This window comes from Anas acuta, chromosome Z (genome assembly GCF_963932015.1).
Source record: "Anas acuta chromosome Z, bAnaAcu1.1, whole genome shotgun sequence".
Taxonomy (NCBI): Eukaryota; Metazoa; Chordata; class Aves; order Anseriformes; family Anatidae; genus Anas; species Anas acuta.
In genome coordinates, this window is record NC_089017.1 from 20619855 (window position 1) to 20639705 (window position 19851).

The 19851-nt window shown below is 44.2% G+C and overlaps 1 protein-coding gene across 6 annotated transcripts in view; it reads right to left on the bottom strand.

Moving 5' to 3' along the window:
- Nucleotides 1-17003, bottom strand: part of PDE8B (phosphodiesterase 8B) — a 95334-nt gene extending 78331 nt beyond the window's left edge. The window contains exon 1 of one of the 6 annotated variants that reach the window (XM_068666471.1): nt 16713-17003. In XM_068666471.1, the coding sequence (XP_068522572.1) occupies nt 16713-16940 (228 nt within the window). In that variant the 5' untranslated portion in view covers nt 16941-17003. Of the gene's footprint in view, nt 1-10682; nt 11018-11135; nt 11200-16712 lie in introns of those variants that run through there. The other 5 variants (XM_068666476.1, XM_068666475.1, XM_068666472.1 and 2 more) reach the window with 5 other exon arrangements.
- Between the last annotated feature and the right edge of the window lie 2848 nt (nt 17004-19851).

A 19851-nucleotide genomic window follows, 5' to 3' on the forward strand; every position in this document is an offset into this window, starting at 1 on the left:
CAACACCTCTCAATTATTTTTCATTGGCCTTGAGAATCTGGAGAGATCCTAGTTGACTGGAAGCTGGCAAACATTGTTCCAATTTTCAAGAAGGGCAAGAAAGAAGGCCCTGGTAATTATAGACCTGTCAGTCTCACTTCAGTGCCTGGTAAAATTATGGAGAAAATAATTCTGGGAGTTATTGAAAAACACCCAAAGGACAATGCAGTCATTGGTCACAGTCAGCAAAGGTTCACAAGGTGAAGATCCTGCTTAACCAACTTAATTTCGTTTTTTGACAGGGTCACCCATCTAGTTGACCAAGGGAAACCAAATCTTTTTGGATTTCAGTAAAGCTTTCAGAATGGTTTCTCAAGTATCCCTCTGAACAAAATGTTCAGCACACAGCTAGATAAATACATAATTCAATGAGTGAACAATTGGCTGACAAGTTGGGCTCAAAGGGTTATAGTAATGGAGTTACACCAGGCTGGTGAGGCTGGTGTCCCGTCACTAATGGGGTTCCCTAGGGCTCCATTCTAAGGCCAGGTCTCTTTAATGTTTTTATAAATAACTTGGATGCAGGACTTGAAGGTATACGAATGAAGTTTGCAGATGACACTAAATTGGAAGGAACTGTTGACTTCATTGAGGGATGAGGCCTTGCATAGAGATCTTGAGAAAATAGAGAGCTTAGCAATCACCACCAATCTGAAGACATATGAGGAGCAGCTGAGGCCCCTTGGTTTGCTCAGCCCCGAGCAGAGCAGGCTGAGGGGAGGCCTCATGGAGGCCTGCAGCTCCCTCACGAGGGGAGCGGAGGGGCAGGCGCTGAGCTCTGCTCTCTGGGGACAGCGACAGGACCCGAGGGAACGGCATGGAGCTGGGACAGGGGAGGGTCAGGCTGGGGGTTAGGGAAAGGGTCTGCACCCAGAGGGTGGTCGGGCACTGGGACAGGCTCCCCAGGGCAGTGGTCATGGCGCTGAGTCTGATGGAGTTCAAGAAACGTTTGGACAACACTGTCAGGCACATGGTGTGACTTTTGGGTGGTCCTTTGGGGACCCAGGAGTTGGAATCAATGATACTTCTGGGTCCCTTCCAACTCGGGATATTCTATGATTCTACAAGGCTGTGACAAGGTGTCCTATGTGCCATTTACTCACCTCTTCTATGCATCACAACACAGCCCAGCACACAAACACAGCCCTAACTATTTAACATGGTGAATAGTTTCATTCAGAAGTGGAACATACCACCTTTTCCGGAAAGTTTGTGTTATTTTCCAACACAATTAACCAGCTGCCTAGGTCACTCTTTTCTTTCTGACACTAGTGATTCATCAGGACAAGACTCTTTGCAAACAGATGGATTTCAGGGAAGTTGTCTCAAGAAACTACAGAAGGAGAATCCAGAGTTGTTATCACTCCAGGAGACAGGGGACTCACATAGGAGGACCACTTCAGACTCTTTCAGATCAGAGGACAGAACCTGAGTGTCTCATCTCTGGAAAGCAGCCCAACCACCATGCTATCACTGACCTGGAGGGAAGTCTCTGTGTTTCAGAGATTCAAAATAAATTTGCTTCACTTCAAAAATGAACACATACAAAATTTAAAGCCTTATCTTTTTCCTATTCTAGAAGAGATTTCTTGGTTCTCTGGCTAGGACAATGCCTAAGTTGTATTTTATAATCAGACACAATAATTATTAAACATAACTGCAAGAGAAGAAGGATCATTGACAATATTCATGTTCCCAGTGCCTTCCAACAGCATTTTAAATCAGTAACAGGGGAAGAATAAAGCCTTTTTTATGGTCCTTGTGGCAAAGTGGTTGACCTACAAAGAAAGGAAAATGGAGTGCTGGAAGCAGCTCCAAAGTTAATTTCATAGACCTTATGCCCAATTCCACATTGGATTAAGATTATTTTTTATTTTTTTTTTTTGTATAGGACCAGACCATATGCCGCTGGTAAGTATACCACTATTTAGATTAAAACATGCATAAAATAAGAAGGAATCAGACCCTGCTCTTCCAAAAATAAACAAATAAGTTGCAATTAAATCTAACAGGTTACAGCTCTACATGAAAACTGGCTATGAGCACAGTTTGTCCTAGGCTTATAAATAGCTGTTTAATAGCTTGTTTTCCAATAGCTACATTGCTTCAAAGCTCCATTCTGCCTATTTTATCTCATTGCCTTACCTCACGGTAGACATTACTGACTCTGCTAATGCACAGTCTCTCATCTAACTGCCCTTTCTTTGGATTTCTTATTTAAATATAATTTTGTAATATCTATACACATGCTCAAACTTGTCTGCATACTCTGTAAATGCACAGGAAACAGGGGGGAAACAGTGGTTCTGTGACATTCATAGAATCATAGCATCACAGAATGGCTTGGGTTGGAAGGGACCTTAAAGATCAGCTAGTTCCAACCCTCCTGCCATGGGTTGCCACCCCCTAGATCAAGATGCCCAGGGCCTCATCCAACCCAGTCTTGAACACCTCCAGGGATGGGGCATTCACATCTTCTCTGGGCAACCTTTGCCAGTGCCTCACCATCCTCTGAGTGAAGAATTTCCTCCTAACAACTTATTTAAATCTCCCCTCTTTTAGTTTAAAAACATTCCCTGCTGCCCTGTCATTATTTGAATGAGCAAAAAGGTGTTCTCCATCTTTTTATAAGCCCTTCTTAAATACTGAAAAACTGCAATAAGGTAACCCTGGAGCCTTCTCTTCTTCAGGCTGAACAGCCCCAGCTCTCTCAGGCTTTCTTCATAGCACAGGTCCTCCAAGCCTTTGATCACCTTTGTAGCCCTCCTCTGGACTTTCTCGGAGCCCCAGACCTGGATGCAGCCCTCCAGGTGGGGTCTCACAACGCTAGAGTAGAGCAGGACAATCATCTCCCCAAAATTTCTGACTTCTCTGTTGATCCAGCCCAGGACACAGTTGGCCTTCTGGGCTGCAAGCACGCACTGCTGGCTCATGTTCAACTTTTCGTGCTCCAGAACCCCCAAGTCCTTCTCTACAGGATTGCTCTTATTAAGTTCTTCTCCAACTCTGTGCTCATGTCCAGGATTGCCCTGACCCAGGTGCAGCACCTTGCCCTTGGACTTGTTGAACCTCATGTGGTTCATGTGGGCCCACTTCTCCAGCTTGTCCAGGTCCTTTTGGATGGCATCCCCTCTTGTACCCTTCTGTCATATTGATTGCACCACTCAGCTCAGTGTCATCTGCAAACTTGCTGAGGGTGCACTCAATCCCACTATGTTGTTGATAAATATATTAAACCGCACTGGTCCCAGGACAGACCCCTGGGGTGGTATCCCACCTGTCACTAGCCTCAACCTAGATATCGAGCCATTGACCACCACATTTCTGCAGACTTGCTTGGGATTTGACGTGCTGGAGTTCCAGTGGCCAATATCTCTGCAACTCCTTCTCTTCTCTTCCACGCTGTGAAATCAACTCACTCTGGTCCAATTGTCCCACCATTTTAGAAATGACACTGCCTCTTCAGAGGCAAGTAGGAATCCAGGGCAAGAGATCAGCAAATTGTAAATCTACTTCAAAACCAGTTCTGTATTTTCAAAGGAGTAACTCAAGTTATTAAGACCTTCATTCTGAGACTGCTTCTCAGGTAACGCTATTTAGATGAGGGACTACTTTAAATAAACGTAAGTTCTATCTGCTCTATGTTTAAGATACGAAATACTTGGAACCGGGTAGGCAAATCAGTGGGTACAGATATGTAGTGTTTTTTTTTAACAGTTCTTCAGAGTAATTCTCTATTCGCAGAAACAGGACAGAATGTCTTTAATACAATTTTTTTTTTTTTTTCATTTATAGCTGACAATACAGGTGTGAAAGAAATATATAAACAATTGAATGCAGAAGGCTGGAGCAGTGGTTGACACAAATGGTTGACCTGCAGGGGAAAAACAGGTCTCATGAGCTGGACTAAATGCTTCTTTCGAATGAAGAAAGTTACTTGCATTGAACAGCACCTCCAAAAGGCTGTGATATTAATTCTCACTAAGAATTAATTTATCTCTGGATAGCATTTTTTCCTCACCCAAAAGGAAAGGTGGTTCAAGCTGCAGAAGTCTAAAGCACCAGAGTGTTTTGGGGAGCAGTGGGAGCTTCTACAGAATAAGCTCGTTGTTCTTCACAGCCTGTAAGAATTGCCCCAAAGAAGATGCCCTCAGAGAAGAGAGGAAACAGTCAGCTGTTGCTGCCCTGCAAGACAGGTGACTTACTGAAAGAAGAACTAGAAATGCAACTACTAGAAATGCAACTACTAAACATGGCCAGAGGGAGACAGTGACAGAAAAGAAATCATCAGGTAGCATTCACTACCTGATGCCTCAAATCACAAACTAATGCACTTTAAACACACATGCTGCATTCCACAATGCTCTGTACTTTTATTTTCATGCCTGCAAAGATGACTGTTGATTTTCTGAAGCCATAATCCTACCACCATTGACTTATACTGAAGTCCAGAAAATTCTAGGTCTGGTTGCCCTGACAACAATCCCCCCACTCTGCTACACCACCAAACACTTCACATGCTATCTCCTAGCAACCACACAGGTACATACAGCTTTTGCCGAAGGCACTTTCAAGAAAGTTACATGTACATTAAAGAAAATTCAACAGATTTCACATACGCATGCATCCTTCACTCTGGGCTTCACTAAAGAAGCCCGTGACTGATAGAGATTTGAATCTTTGAAAAAAAAAAAAAATCAAAAAAAAAAGGAGTGATCAACAGGTGAATAGGAATTACAAGCAGAGAATTATCTACAAAAAATGAAATACCCTGAGATCTGGCAGCAGTGCAGGTGATGCCAGAGGAAAAATTAACCCAAAGCATAGTTGTTTTTTTCACCTCTGGTTCCTCCTTGCATCAACTTTACTACTTAGCCTCAACAAATCTTATTCTCCTGGATGTGCAGATACCTGATCAAGGATCAACTGTTCTCGAGGAGACAGAAGAGGTTCAGCAACCTGTCTGAAATGACAACTCCCCTGAGAAGTTGAAAGATCCTCACCAGAAAGAGTAAACATTTTTGTGAGTCGGGTGCTTAAATGCTCATTGCATCAAATAGGGCAAACAGAAGACAGATGCACATGCATCTGCCCCATCTGGGAGTGGGCACTCAAGCCAGCTGTTAGGAAGTGCTTACATTAGATGTTTGGTTTTCTTGCCGGTCTTCAGACTACCCAAAGAACAGGTGTGAGGCTTAGTTTCACAGCCTGAAACTGCTCAATTGCTTTGCTATCTAAATCACTACTTAAAGTATGATTGCTAGGTTATTTCTCTCCTGCTGGAGACAGGGGTTGAAACAATGTGCCCATTTTCTGTACAACACCCTTGTGATTATTAAGCACAGATAAATTAGAAGATATTCTCAGGTGCAGATATTCAAACCTACTTCCTGCACCCCAAGGACACGCACTATTCCCAGAATATACTGTACAACTTTTCAGTTTGCATTATTTCTTTCAGCTGTGTGGTCAGTTTTATTTGAAATCCCTCTGCTCTGCATTCAGTGCTATCATGGAGTATTAGAAATTACCAAAAGATCCAAATTTAGCTCGTCATAAGGTAAAACATCTGTGTTACTTTGTACATTGCAAATGGTACAAGGTAGAAAACAGAAGCTACTAATACTCAGTTCAGCTGAAACAGTTTAACTTTGGGCTCTGGGAGCAAACCTGCCAAAATAACTTTTTACCGAAGCACTTACAGGGATGCAGGAGTCCTGAGATGCCTATTGACGCTCAGTGCCTAAATGACTTAGACAAACTGACCTCTTACAAGTTCACAACATTTCTATTTTCCTGCACAAGCTAAGGAAAAAGAAGAAGGGGAAAAAAAAAGGCAGGTATGTTTATATATAATGATAGAACTGGCTATTGCCCAGAACAGTTTTGCAAGTCCAGAATGTTATGTGACTCAATGCCAAGTAAATTCAGCCTACCAGGCTGCTCTGTTTCCTTTGCCAAGTGGCTAATTATTGTCTGAGGAAATGGTTTTCTCCATGCTCTAACACTTCAATCCATGCACTTCTCTGTCAGGCACTGCATAAGCATACAACCACAGTGCTTTTTGAAGTTACCTGCACTATTTGAAGGAGGAATGGAAGATCAAATATGGAGCAGCAAATCTTTGTAAAAGTCCTTTTAGTGTGCTCATTCAAAATGTATGGGCTTAGTCCAAGAAAAACACTTCCTCTACTAGTAACCTTTTTTATGGCAAGCATTGTTCAGGCCAGCACCTCTCACAGACCAGCTGGGCTAAACTGAAAAGGCTCTGCACTGGAACACAGTTCAATGTACTAACACTTCTCAGCCTGCCCCCCAGGTTTTCTTTGCCAGCTTTGCAGCTCCACAATATGTTCAAGGGGACTTGATGCCTTAAACATCAAATCAAGTTGTGAAATGATCACTTCCACACTGAGTCACAGAGTACGGTGATTTCACCGAGTCTTCACTGTGAAGACTGGTGATTTCTGCCAGTCTTCAGTGTTATTTTCCAAGTTTCCTGTACATCTAATATGTTCCACTGCATATCTAGTATGTTCCACATTCTACAGAACATACCAGCAGCTAGTAAAACAGTAGTACAGTACAAACAAAACAAGAAGTACAAAAAGTACAGTGACTTTTTGCATTCTTGGTCACAATACTGCTTTAAAGAGAAGAAACATATCTTAGATCAAGGCACTGCTTAGGGTTGCACTTCTCCAAAGCCTGTGGACCTGAGACGACTCTCTCAGTACCTAGACTTCTCAGAGCTCTCCATAGTACTTTGATATGCTCCGATTTGTAACTGACAGCTGCATCACTTCTTATATTCCCCCATATTAAAAATAATAATAAAAAAGTTTTATAAAGTCAGAAAAACTGGATGCTTGACATATTGAGGAGCATCCTTCTCCTCAGTGCTTCCACCTCATAACTTAATATGGACCCATGTGGATAAGAAGAGTGATACTGTCCAATCCATTTCTTCTAATTTTTGAGCTTTGCTTCTATATTTTGCTTTCCATATTTTGATATGGAAATGCCTGAAAACTGTCAAAAACTGTTTTTAGTGTGACTTTCAGAGAAGGTTTATAAATGCATTTTTCTATTCCACAAAGAACAAGAACCAAACCATTACACCTGTGCTCTTGTCATTTCAAGAAAAATAAATAAATAAATAAAGTAATCAGTGAATAGAAAACTGCAGTTATTTCTTTGTTTTCCCATATGTTCCTATGGTTTAGCAACAAGAGCTTTAAAGCTTGTTTGTTCTTAGAGACTAACTTTGGCTAATGCTTAAGTATCATGGTGTTCAAGAAATGTGTTACCTATGCACACACTTTTGCTTAAGATCTTTACTGGCCATAATTAAAAGATGTATTTGCATCAAGTCCTACAGTGCAAATATTTTAATTTTTGTATCTTTCCAAATCACTGAGAAAGTGTTCAAGAAGCTGTTCACTTCTTGCTAAACAGCTGATACTGTTGCCCTTCAAAACTGGCAATAGTTGGGCAATGGGTCAAGCAACCTTTACACATGCAGTATCATCTCCTGCTCAATGTTATTCTTCAATTAAGTAAACTAATTGCCTTGTATCTTTATAAAAAACTGAAATAGGGTACGAGATGTTAATAGTTTGCTGCCATTATACCATTTGCAGTCTGTAGGAAAGATTTGGTGTCACAGGGTCAACATGGAAGAATATACCTGCTATCTGCAGCAGTTGTATGTATGTTGATTATGAGTTTGGCCATAGGCGATACGGTAAGCATGTGTTTATTAGGAAGTAAACACAGGCAAGGGATGGCTGTTTTTTACTTCAGCACTTGTGCACAAGTATTTTAATAATACAGCATATGGCTGGGAACCAGAAACTGGGGGTCCTATTTCAAATTATGGCACAGACTCACCTAGTATAAACTATCATCTCTATCTTCTCTCAAGTTCACTTAACTTCTTTGTCAACTTATCTGTAGGTATTTGGTACCAAGCTTTTGAGATCCACAAAGAAATACTCTCACACTAGAAATACAAAACGTTTACTCATAACCAGTTATAAGCAGGACGTGATCAACACAACTCAGAACTTTTTATTAAAGAAAACAAAAGAAATTATCTTTTTAACACTGATCTCACCCCAATGAGCACAGATTAGAAGTACTTAAAAACTATGGTTTAGGCAAGGCATTTTAAGAAACAAGTGTTGTTGTTTTTCATTTTATTTTTATTTATTACATTGGGTTGAAATCATTACAGGTTGTTTTCTTTCATTGCCAGGTTAATATTGTGGATGAGTTTTAAAGCATTTTATAATTATAGGGTCAAATGCAAATAATGCAACACTTGGTTGTGTAAACAAGTAAAGAACATTTTAGAGCAGAAAACGAAGACAAATGAAGCAGCATCATTTAAGTGGATTCAATAGTTACACAACAGGAATATTTTATTAATTTATAATAAGGCTAGCAGCCATTTGACCTGTGTCTTTGTTTCCTCACGTAAATAGATGAGATTTCAATACAGCTATTATCTGCAACCAACCACTATATCAGTTAAAGCCGTGGGTATTGCCAGACACATTTTCTTTCCAAAAAAAAAAAAAAAAAACCACTTATTTTTTCTTCAACTTTCATCTTCTATGGAAATAAATACTGTCATCATGTGCTACTGAAGAGCTGTAGTTCATGCCATTCCATTTCTTATAGCCAGACAGGTATCAAGTATTATCTTGCCCTTATGATAGTTCTGTAATATTCAGACCTTACTTTGGTCACACAAGAACATATTATCCTGTAGGAAATTGTGCCAGTAGTGGCAAGAATGGAGGCACTAACTTGATTTAAAAATGACACAAAGTATTTTACAGATCTTAGTGCATATAAGACAGAGACTTTTCTACTATCTCATTGGAAGTGTTGTTAAATAAATTAAAGCATCATTTCCCTCAGCTTGGGACTCTAAATGTGTCCAAGGAACTGAAGCAATCCAAAGTAATAGTAGGGTGCCAACTATGAAGTCCAAAAACAGCTGAAATATGTTCAGTTTTAATGACCATAAAGTTGACAAATATATTTGCTTATAATGGCACAGGATGTAATAATAAAAATATAAACAAAAAATAAACAATTTTTAAGAACAGAAAACAGTACTACCACTTAAAGATTTGTTTTTTATGCATTTCAACTTAAAGAATTGGTCAACAATTTCTATTTTTCTTTCCTGTACATTTAAAAAAGCTCAGTAGAATATTTTACAACTTAAGAATTAGGGCTTTGGCAAATTATAAAAATAAATAAATAATAAAAAGAACAACAAAAGCAAAACAAAACAATAACAAGAAGAACAACATGGGTTTGGCTATCTGTAGGGTAATGTCAGTCCAAATAATTTGAAGAAATTCATGTGATTGCAGATGTGAAGAAAAATGAAATGCTGAGAGATGCCCAAGCAGATAAAATTCCTAAAAAAAAGTTTGGCATGGGTAGAATGCAAGGAAAAAACAATGACAGGTCATTTTGTAGGAGACAGACTATGAACTGTTAGCAAATATCCATCATGTTGTGTCTAACATTCTGGATTAGTTTAAGTTCTCATCTAATAAACTAAAGATGGAGGGCACACTGCTTGATGCTCCTTGAGTTAAGTATCTGCAGAGCACTGGGCGAAAAACTCAACATGTGTCAATTTAAGCCAGGCTACATCCTTAGTTTCTGAAGTTCACTGTTGGGGTAGAGGGGTTGGTTAAGAGAAAGCTTTCCACTGAAGAGATAACCATTGCATTTCATTGGGAGGGACAAGAGCAGTTACTCACTGACATTGCCTCGATGTTCATAACCTGAGCAACAGTACACACAGAATAAGGCAGCTCTTGGGCAAGGCTATGCTTGACTTCTTGTTGTACCTGCTCCAAGCAGAAGGCTGTGTTAAATGACCTCCTGTGGTCCCTTCCAATCTGAGTTATTCTATGACTCCACCTGTGACTCAAGAAGTATCCCATTCATAAATGGGAAAATAATAATAATAAAAAAAAAGAGAGAACCTTTGAAAAATCCAAGGAAATGTACATTTTTTACCTTACGATTTGATGTGGGTTTTTTACTTTTTTTTTTTTTTTAATCTGGTGATCTCTTTCACTTACGTTTTCCTTATGTGTGTGTATATATATATATGTATATATATACACACACATATATAAAAATTACAAAAGGTTTCCAGTAATCTTTTAATTTTTTGATTATAACGAAACACCAAGATCAAGTTAATCCCAGGGAATTACTTATGGCACGATACCCTGCTTTATTATTACAACAGAGAAGTACCCTAAGGTGCAGCCGGGATCACGACCCCACCTGCTTTGAGCAGCGCTGCAAAGCGTAATTCCTAGAAAACATTCTGGGAAATTACAGAAAAGCCTACAACACATGTATATTAAAAAAAAAAAAAAAAAAAAAAAAAAAAGCAAACCCAGCACAACCGCCTCTTCTGCCTGCCAAACTTGACGGATGCTGCTGAGCCGCGGGCTGCGGCCGCACCTGCCCTGAGGCGCCGGCGCTGGGTCCCAGCCTCCGGCCCCGGGGTGTGCGACCCCTGCGGGCACCGCCGCCGCGGCCGGGGGGGGGGCTCGGCCCCTCGGCGCCGCCCTCCCCGCCCCGCGGTTTACCTGGCGGCCGGCGCTGCTGGTCTGTGTCTCCGCCTCGGTGCCGCAGCAGCGGGGCGCCCTGGCCCGGGCGGGGCCGCGCTCCTTGCGGCGGGGCCCGGCGCAGGACGGCGGCGGCTGCCGGCTGCGGTAGGCGAGGACGGCGGGGATGGAGTCGGCGGCCTCGGTCTTGACGAAGAGGCCGTGCAGGGCGGCGGCGCTCTGCTGGGGGGAGCTGGGCTCGTCCGAGCCCCGGCAGTACACCACGCCGCTCTGCGAGACGTGGATGCTGGGGGCGCAGCCCATCCCTTCCCCACCCCGCCCCGCTCCGCTCCCGGTGCCGCTCCCGCTGCCACCTGCCGCCCAGCCCCGCGGGGCCGCCGCCCTGCTCCTCGCTTCCCCGCGGCACCTCCCCCCCGCCGCCGCCGCCGAGCCTGTGGCGCTGCCCCGGCCGCTCCCGCCTCATGTAGCGCCTACCTCGCCCCGCAACGCCTCCCGGGCACCTCCGCACCGGCTCGGCGGACCCCGGCCGCTCCGCCTCCCCTCCCTTCCCCTCCCGTCCCCTCCCCTCCCCGCCCGCCCCTCCACGCCCCTCCCGGGCCCGTCCCGCCGTCCCCTCACGCCGCCGGTGGCGCCTCACGCCCCCTCAGGCGGCCTCGGGGCCCTGGGGGGCTTCGTCCCAGCGCAGCCCCTTTCCTGAGCCTGCCCCCTCACACACCAAAGAGCACCCACGGCACCAAGGGGTGTGTGTTATAAAGCCGGTGGAAGTGCCTGTGTGGAAAAAAATCAAAGTGCAGCTAGAATCATAAAGGTTGGAAGAGTCCTCCAAGGTCATCTGGTCCAACCATCACCCTGCTGCCACTGTCACCCACTAAACCATGACCCCAAGCACCACGTCCAACCTTTCCCTAAACACGCTCAGGGACAGTGACACCACCACCTCCCTGTGCAACCCGTCCCAGTGCCTGACTGCTCTTTCTGAGCAGAAATGTCTCCTCATTTCCACCCTGAACCTCCCCTGGCACAGCTTGAGGCCATTCCCTCTAGCCCTATCACTACGTACCTGTGAGAAGAGGCCGACCCCCAGCTCCCCACAGCTTCCTTTCAGGTACCTGTAGAGAGCAATAAGGTCCCCCCTGAACCTCCTCTTCTCCAGACTGAGCAACCCCAGTGCCCTCAGCCGTTCCCCATAGGACTTCTGTTCCACATCCTTCACCACCTGCTTTTCTAAGCCACTGGTAAGCAGATGCCAGTTGTTCTGGGGGACTGTATGTGGGAAGGTAGGGCTGGGAGCTGTGCGAGACCCGCTGCAAGTATAGGAAGGAGGCCAGGATTGTTCAGCAGGTTTTAATGCTGCTTTTCAATTAGACCAGTGCTCAAAGAGACAAACTGTCTCCCCTGTTCTAGCCTACATGTCTGACAGCTGCCAGTCCTCACTTCCAGTCCCTGAGGAGACAGTCAAGATAAATGTTTAGTCCTGCAGGGATTTACACATCTTGACATTCAGCTGTGAACAGTTTCATTGACCTCAGTGAAACTGCATCCAGGGTGTATAGTTAAACACACGGGTTTTAAGTCTTTGCAAAAATTTAATTTAAACCCCTCTGTTCTCAGTGACATGTTATAAACCCTTCAGGAATTGGTAATGTCATCCAAGCACTATGCTCAGTGCCTGATAAAGCATTTACCAAACACCTAGTTACCAAACAGCGTTCGTGTATACACCTTTCTCCTCAGAGTGTTACTTGGTCACTGCTTCTCCACCTAGATTTTACTAAGTGTTGTACAACCACTAGAAGCACAAAGAATGGCTGGTGTAAGGACTGTGATGCTGAACGACAAAATGCTCTGAGCTTTTTATTTCAGGTCCTGATGCTCCCGAAGTACTTTCTTGATTACAGGACCAATCTGTTCACTGCCACAGAAGTGATGGCTTCACAGCTAAAATACCTCATTTCAGCAACACTGTTTGAGCTTTTAGCCTCTGTGCTGACCCACCCTGTGTCCATTGTAGCAACAAGGACATTCACTCATCCATCAAGCACTGGACTGAGATCATCAACATATTGGACAAACTGTGGTTTTCCATTTACCAGAGAGAGCCTGTGCGGCCCTAGCAACAAAATTTCTCCCAGTATTTCCCCCCCCTCCTGTTGTCAGAGTTTACTAACCAAGCTGTGGTTCACATCCTGCATATTCTGTGTGTTTGCATGGTGCCACACTGCCCTGCTGATGGCTGTCTCCAAAGACCATCATGAAGTCAAGCTCAGTATGGGTGAAGCAAAGCAAGCAACTCTTCGTCACCTACCTGTGCAGCCTTTGTTGCTGCTTAGGCTGCAGTTCTCCTGGACAAAACCTTTCAGTCTACCAAAGCATAATGCACTTAGCTGCAGATGAATGTCTCCTACAACCACATTTAATATCAATGGAGCAACAAGTTGTATTCATTTCTTGCAATGTTACTGAAGTCCCTCTTTATTTTAGTCTTTCTATACTAAATAACTAAGCTTTCTGTTAATGAATGGGAATCCAAGCTGAGGATTTGAGTTACTTGCTGTAGACCACACCAGAGATCTGCAGCAAAGCCAGCAACAGGGATCAGGATTATTCCACGCAGAATCCATATGTGCACTGTAAATGAATTGGCCCATAAGGACTTCAGAGTTGTCAGCTACCTAGTTTGAGACTCAGTTCATAGTAAAGAACATGAAGGCAGATTGTATTTTGACTTTGAATAATGGTCCTGGTGGAAATGTCATGTCACACCCTAGACTATGTTGTTAGCTATTCACAGATCATTCCTCTAAATACATATTGGTGATAAGTCACTTCATCAGTCAGTCGACACTTAGGTTTCCTTAGCTTCCCAATGCTCAGGGTTCTGTCCTGTTCCTACTGAATTCTATGATAACTTTGCTATTGATTTTAGAGAGCATTGCAGGCTCCTGCCCATTCTCAAAGTTGATTTCCCTTGTTTGGGTATAACATGTGGGTTTTATGTCAGAGAATAAGCCATAGGAATAAGAAGTCACAGCTCTGGAGAACCTTTACTAAATGCAGCTCTTGAGTAGCTCTCACTGTGCTGCTGATGTCTGGCTAATGGGGAAGGACACCACTGCAGGGTATGAAGTTGCCTGTACAGGGTGCCAGAGCACTTGAGACGAGTGAGGACTGCAGGATGGAGAACCATGTGGGCTGCTGAAAGGCAGCAGAAAAGGGAGAGTAGTTTAATGAGAAACAGTACAAGCAAGTGATGAAGAGCATGAGCAGAAGCTGGAGTGGGACAAAGGGCGCAGGTGCAGAGAAGTGAGATGACTCTCTACAGCTGAAATGGGAGGTGAAGAAATGAAGGGGTAAGTTAAAAGTTCTCTTTTACTAGCATCACTTCTCTTGCTGCATCTTGCCTACGAGAATACAGCCATGGATTTATTGGACAAGGCAAAGGGGGAATATTTAATGCATATTCATGCACCTTTACAACACAGCTTACGGCTTACTTCCCCACCAAATGACACTCCTGCAGTCATCTGGATGCAGCGTGACTGCAGCGTGACTGATGCCTACCAGCATGGAAGGCATTATTGTGAGCAGCACATAAAACTTCAATCAAGGAATTATGGGAGGGACACTTATCACAAGTAATGAAGTAGACTCTACCCTCAGAAATGCACATTTTGCATGACCTCAGCATGTAGCCAGTGCATCCAACAAGATATTCACATGCACCACATTTTCCATTATTAAAGGGCCATCATGGGCTTTAGTTGGAACTGTACAAATCCTAACAAATTTTCACTTACAGGAAACCAATTTCCTACACATGACTAATTTCAGCATGATAAATTTAAGTGTATGAGTGATTCCTGAAGAAATCAGTGGAATCCTGATGCATCTTCTCTCTCTCTCTTTTTTTTTTTTTCCCCAGTAAAAATGAAGGGATATGAATTCTTTACACCATTTACACCTGCAAATCTCTCCTCAACAAGGAAAATATTCTCCTTCAAACTTTATATCCTTTCCAAAGCCAGTCGTAGGCTTCAATCTGACCTCAATACGAAGACTCTGTGCTACGAGTAGATTGGTAAGTTTATGTTGGCATTATTGGAAGTAACATCTGTAAATCCCTGTTCATTGCAGTAAGAATATAGTACTTCAGAGGTCACATTTTACAGAGACTTAAAAATCTGGTACTTGACAGCCAGCTCTTGAAGACAGTTACCTCAATTCATGGTTCATTTACTGTAACACCAGTTTAAGAAGGCATAAATAAGCCTATATATATATACACACACACTAGACTCTTAGGAGGCTCAACAGTTTCTCTGTCCTTTTGTATTTGTCCCTCAAATTTGATGGACCTTTTCATATCGGTCCATCAAATTTGAAAACTACAGTAACAACTAACATGCATACTCAGAGTAGAACAAAGTAAAAGCCCAAAAATTAATTTAAATTATCCAGACCACATGCTACGTTTTAAACTCAAACTAGATACGAAGAAAATAATAATCATGGTAAATAGAATAGAAGCCTTCTATGTAGAACTCAAATTTGTTAAAAGAAAAAAAAAAAAACACACCACAAAACAACAACAACAAAAGAACACAACCAACCAAAAAACAAACAAACAAACAAACAAAACAGCACAACCAACTCTATAATAATACAAGAAATCATGTTGATTGGAAAAGAGAAAGATGTTAAATACATGATGTAAAGTTGTTTTTTTTTTTTTTTCTCTGAAGAAGAGCAGAATGTATCTTTCAGGCCACAAATCTGAGGATGCTCACACCAAAGTAGCTAAGAGTAACTTCACTGAAAGCAATGAACTTTCTCCAGTTCAACCAAAAAGCAAATCAAGCCCTTTATTTCTTTACTCCTCACAAAGCTCCTTTATTTCATAACTTTTAAAAAACATTGCAGCAAAATTGTTTTAATGTATCATGGATTTGTTATACTTTGCTTGTACACTACATTCTGAGGGTGCTATGAATAAAGGTCTCCCAATGGCTTGGACAACAACAGAAAGGTCAGTTTTCACCAAAAGTTCCTAAAAGACCTTGCACTGTGGATATTTTGCAAGTTGGGAAACTGAGTCCTGAAGCACTCTGTTGCCAAGAGCACTCAAAGAAGTGGAGCTGAAGGGAGAGCTCAGTGCTGTGCCTTCCCGTTCGCAGCCCATGTCACTGTAAATGCTGCTCAGCACAGGTTGTGCTGAGCACACAGAGGGGCAGGAGCCCTCCTCCAGGTCTCACCTCCCTGCCTTTGTGTGAGGGTGAGGAAACGCTGCAGTTCCTGACCTCCCTGTGCAGCTGCTTCTCTCCCCAGGGACAGGAAAAGCTGCAGTCCTGGGCTTTTGCACCTCGGTGCTGACCGGGACAGAAGCCCAAGTGAGAAGCTGCCCCAGAATACCCAGAGATGCAGAATCTCTCCAGGGAACAGACACCTGCAGTCTTTTTCCTCGGACAGGCTAACTTGGCTCTGTCCTTCGTATCAGCACAATCCTGAGAGACACCCTTTGGCTTTGAAGAGGAAGAGTAATGTGTAGAAATACATAGCTACGGGCTTTGGTCACTAGCAGAAGCATTATGTGTAAGCGTTAATCCCCTCGAGGAGCAGAACTTTTGGCAGGACACTGGCCAGATACCAGCAGTTACAGGCAACTTTTGTAGGGCAGCAGTGCTCAGACCACAGCTAAAAGACTTAGACTTCTGTTCCCCACCAAGCCGTTTGGTTTGCCTTGGAGTAGGGGTGAACGAAGCACTTCACCGCACTCCAAGCCAAAGGCAAGCCGCGGATCCCTGCCTCCACTGAGAAGTCCCCCAGCCAACACTTCAGCAGCCACTTCCTGACACTCAGCTTGCTGCTAGCCTGCCCTAACTTTACTAACACAGCGGTTCTCCACGGATTCACCACCGCACGGGAGCCTTCCCGCTCCAAGCACGTCCGGGGCGCTGTCAGGACCCCCCCGGCTCTGCCCCCGGACCTCCCGATGTCCCCCCGCCGCCTCCCAGACACGGCCGGAGCCCCGCAGCGGGCAAAGGCGCTCCTCACCTCTCTCCCGGGCTGGGTCCGCAGCCTCGGCGTGCAGCCGCCCCCGTTCATCCTCCGGGGACCGGGACCAGGACCAGGAGCAGGAGCGGGACCGGGAGCAGGAGCAGCGCAGCGGCCGCCCAGGTGAGCGGGGCGGGACCCCCGGAGCCCTCCGCCCACGGCACCTCCCCGGGGGCCGGCCGCTCCCGAGTAAGCCCTTGTCCCGCTGGGCTGCGAGATCCCGGCCATACGAGAGCCCCAGGAAAAGGGTTTGGCTTCTGGGGCTCCGATGAGGGTGGAGGAGAAGGGGGCTTCCCCGCGCTCGCCGTCCTCTGCCAGGTTTGGGTCGTTTTCTGCCCTGGTTGGGAACGCTCAGAATGGGGAAAACCGCTCGGGAAAAGTATGGTGAATCGAGAGCAGGGCTTGCTTCAATGCGCTAACAGTTATGTAGCCTTTGGAGGAAAAGGCCAACCCTTACACCCCCTAGAGAGAGGTGTAAATCCACCCACCAGGGAGCAGGTAGCATGTGGCCAGCGATTATACCCAGGATCCTCAGAGATAATTCAGCCTCGCAACAAAGGACAGGAAAGACAAACTGCCTGGGGTTGAGAGAAGGCATCATTACCCTGACCCAGAGCAAATCACAAATGTCAGAGGTGTGACCAGAGACATGCCTCAAAAGGCATGTTTTCATCTTTGTGATATTCTAGTTTGCAACAAGTACCAGGTTGGCAGAATGCGTTGCCTTGGGAATGACATCTTTGGGCTTGACTGGATTTAGCTCTCACGTCATTGCTCTCTTCTTCAAGCTTTAAGAACAGCTTATTGCTTTTTTTTTTTTTTTTTTTTTTTTTTGGAGTATTGCTGTTTCTTGGGACTTCCTGAGTGTGTTTAACACTGTCATTGCTTGGTAGTGAAGCCGAATGCATCAACAAGGGAGCTGTACTGGATGCACAGCAAATACAACAAAAAGTCAAGACAGTGGAGATGTGGATGTCACAAAAGCAAAGCAACAGTAAAGGCAACTGAGAGTCGTGGGGCAAATGGTGGTCAAGTCACAGCAGCTACCCAGCCCGAGACCCACAAAACCACAGACCACTACACAAAATAACCCCAAAGCACTGAACCTGTACAGTAAATCACTTCTACAGAGAAAAAAAAAGAACAAGTGTGGGTCAGCAAGTTATGTCAGATTGAGGCCAGGGATAGTGAAGAGCTGCTCTACTTCTAGGGGAGAAGAAACACAGTCAGCAAACAATCCTCTTGGAGCTCCCCAGAAACCCCAGAGAGGGCACACATCAAAATGTCCTTAACGGGAAGTCAGAACACCCACCTTGTTGTAGCCACACATCTGCGAGAGCTGCTGTCTGGGAGCCAAAGCCCTTTGCACTGTCGCAGAGTGATCAGAGTGGTGGACGGGAGGTTAGCTGCAACCATGATTCCTGGGTCTGCAGCCCCTGTATGGTCTCAGCGGTGGTATAAATGTTCCTCTTAAGCACCTCTGCACAAGTGCCAGGTGTGAACCAGCCTTTAATGGCAAACCTCAGAGTCAGCTCTACACCGTTATTTCAGAGGGCTGTCAGACTGGCTGCTTTGCAGCAAGCAAGCATCGCAGCCTGCCCTGGGACCCTGGTCTCCTCCCGTGGATGATTTACAGACTAATCAAAAGATGTCTTTTACTCCTGCCATTCTGTACAGCCAGGCTGCCTTCCCAGCTGAGACATGGGATGAAGGAAAGAAAGGGCTGGGATCTTCTCAGATCTTATCCAGACAAGGCATCAGGATGAGGGCAAGGTGCTTATCTGGGCACAAGGACTCAGAAAAGCTCACACTGTTTTAAGTAAGTTTTAGGTAAGGCTGCAGAGATCTTTGGCAGTTTCCACCAGGCGTTGCACTGCGTTTCTCCTCACACCTTCAGGCTGATAAAGCTTTTCAGGACTTGAAAGAGGACTTGGGAGCAGCCAGAGTGTCAAATCCATGCAGACGCTGAGAAGCTGACACAAGAAACACGTCATGGTTAGCCCCATCGCTAACAGCCACACTCAGTGTGTGGCAGGCAAATGGCATTTTGAGTGTGCTTGAAACGTAAGATGCCATCCTGCAGTGGCTCTGCTGCCAGCAAGCAGATTTTGTGAGCAAGGAACACAGGCACAAGGGAACTTGCTTCTTACTTACTTGTGACTTGAGACTGGGCTGCTGGCATTAACTTCAGTGATTTAGAAGACAAAAAGTAACTAAGTCTTTGTTTCTGGGGAATCAGCCCTAGTAAAGGCCATTATTCCACCTACTTTTCTTTCAGATGTAGAAGCAAAATAAAAAGTGAATTGTCTGCTTTTTCATTACATCTTCCATGCATATAGATTTTAGGATGCAGCAAGGACCCCTCTTCAGGCTCAGTATACTACTGCTGCTGAACTTAATGGGAATGTGGCTGTTTATATTTTAATAGGAGTGGAATTAGACCCTTCATTTGAACTTTACAGCCTTTTTATTTGCGTTTTTATTAATCTATTTAATCTTTCTTAATTTGCTTCTGCTGTGTTCTGAGAGCATTGTAAGTACACTCTAGTGTCCTGAGTAATAACTTTGAATTCTAGTATGCAAACATTGTGCCTCCTAGTGGGTAATGTATATGGACTTCAACTCTCCTTTGGGTTGCATTTTCATATTAATTTCTTTGGGACTTTCTTCTGTTGCTATCAAGAAGGTAATTTTCAACATTTTTATCACTCTAGGAGTCCCTTGTTTCTTTCTTATGCTGTTCCCTTCGCTCTTTCTTCCACACCAGACAGTTCGTGCTAAACATTTTGCCCTCTTGATTTCCTTCACTGTGCATAAATCTGCCTTCAAATTAATCTCTCACACAAACCAGTTTGTGAGGAGCTCATTCCTGAGAAGTTATTATATTTATGCCAATGGTAAGAGACTCTGTGTTTGCCTGCCACCATGAGTGGACTTGCCCTAGTAATATCATCCATGCCTAGGCTGTTCCTTGACAGCAGTAGAGCTCATCTTTCCAATGCAAGCAAAATGCTCACTTCACTGATTCTGGGCCTTCTGAAGGAGGTATCTAAGACCATGTCATAGATAAGACCAAAGATGGGGTCTTTTTATGAGATGAGTTCACCATTCTGCAGAATCCAGTGACAAACTCTAGCAG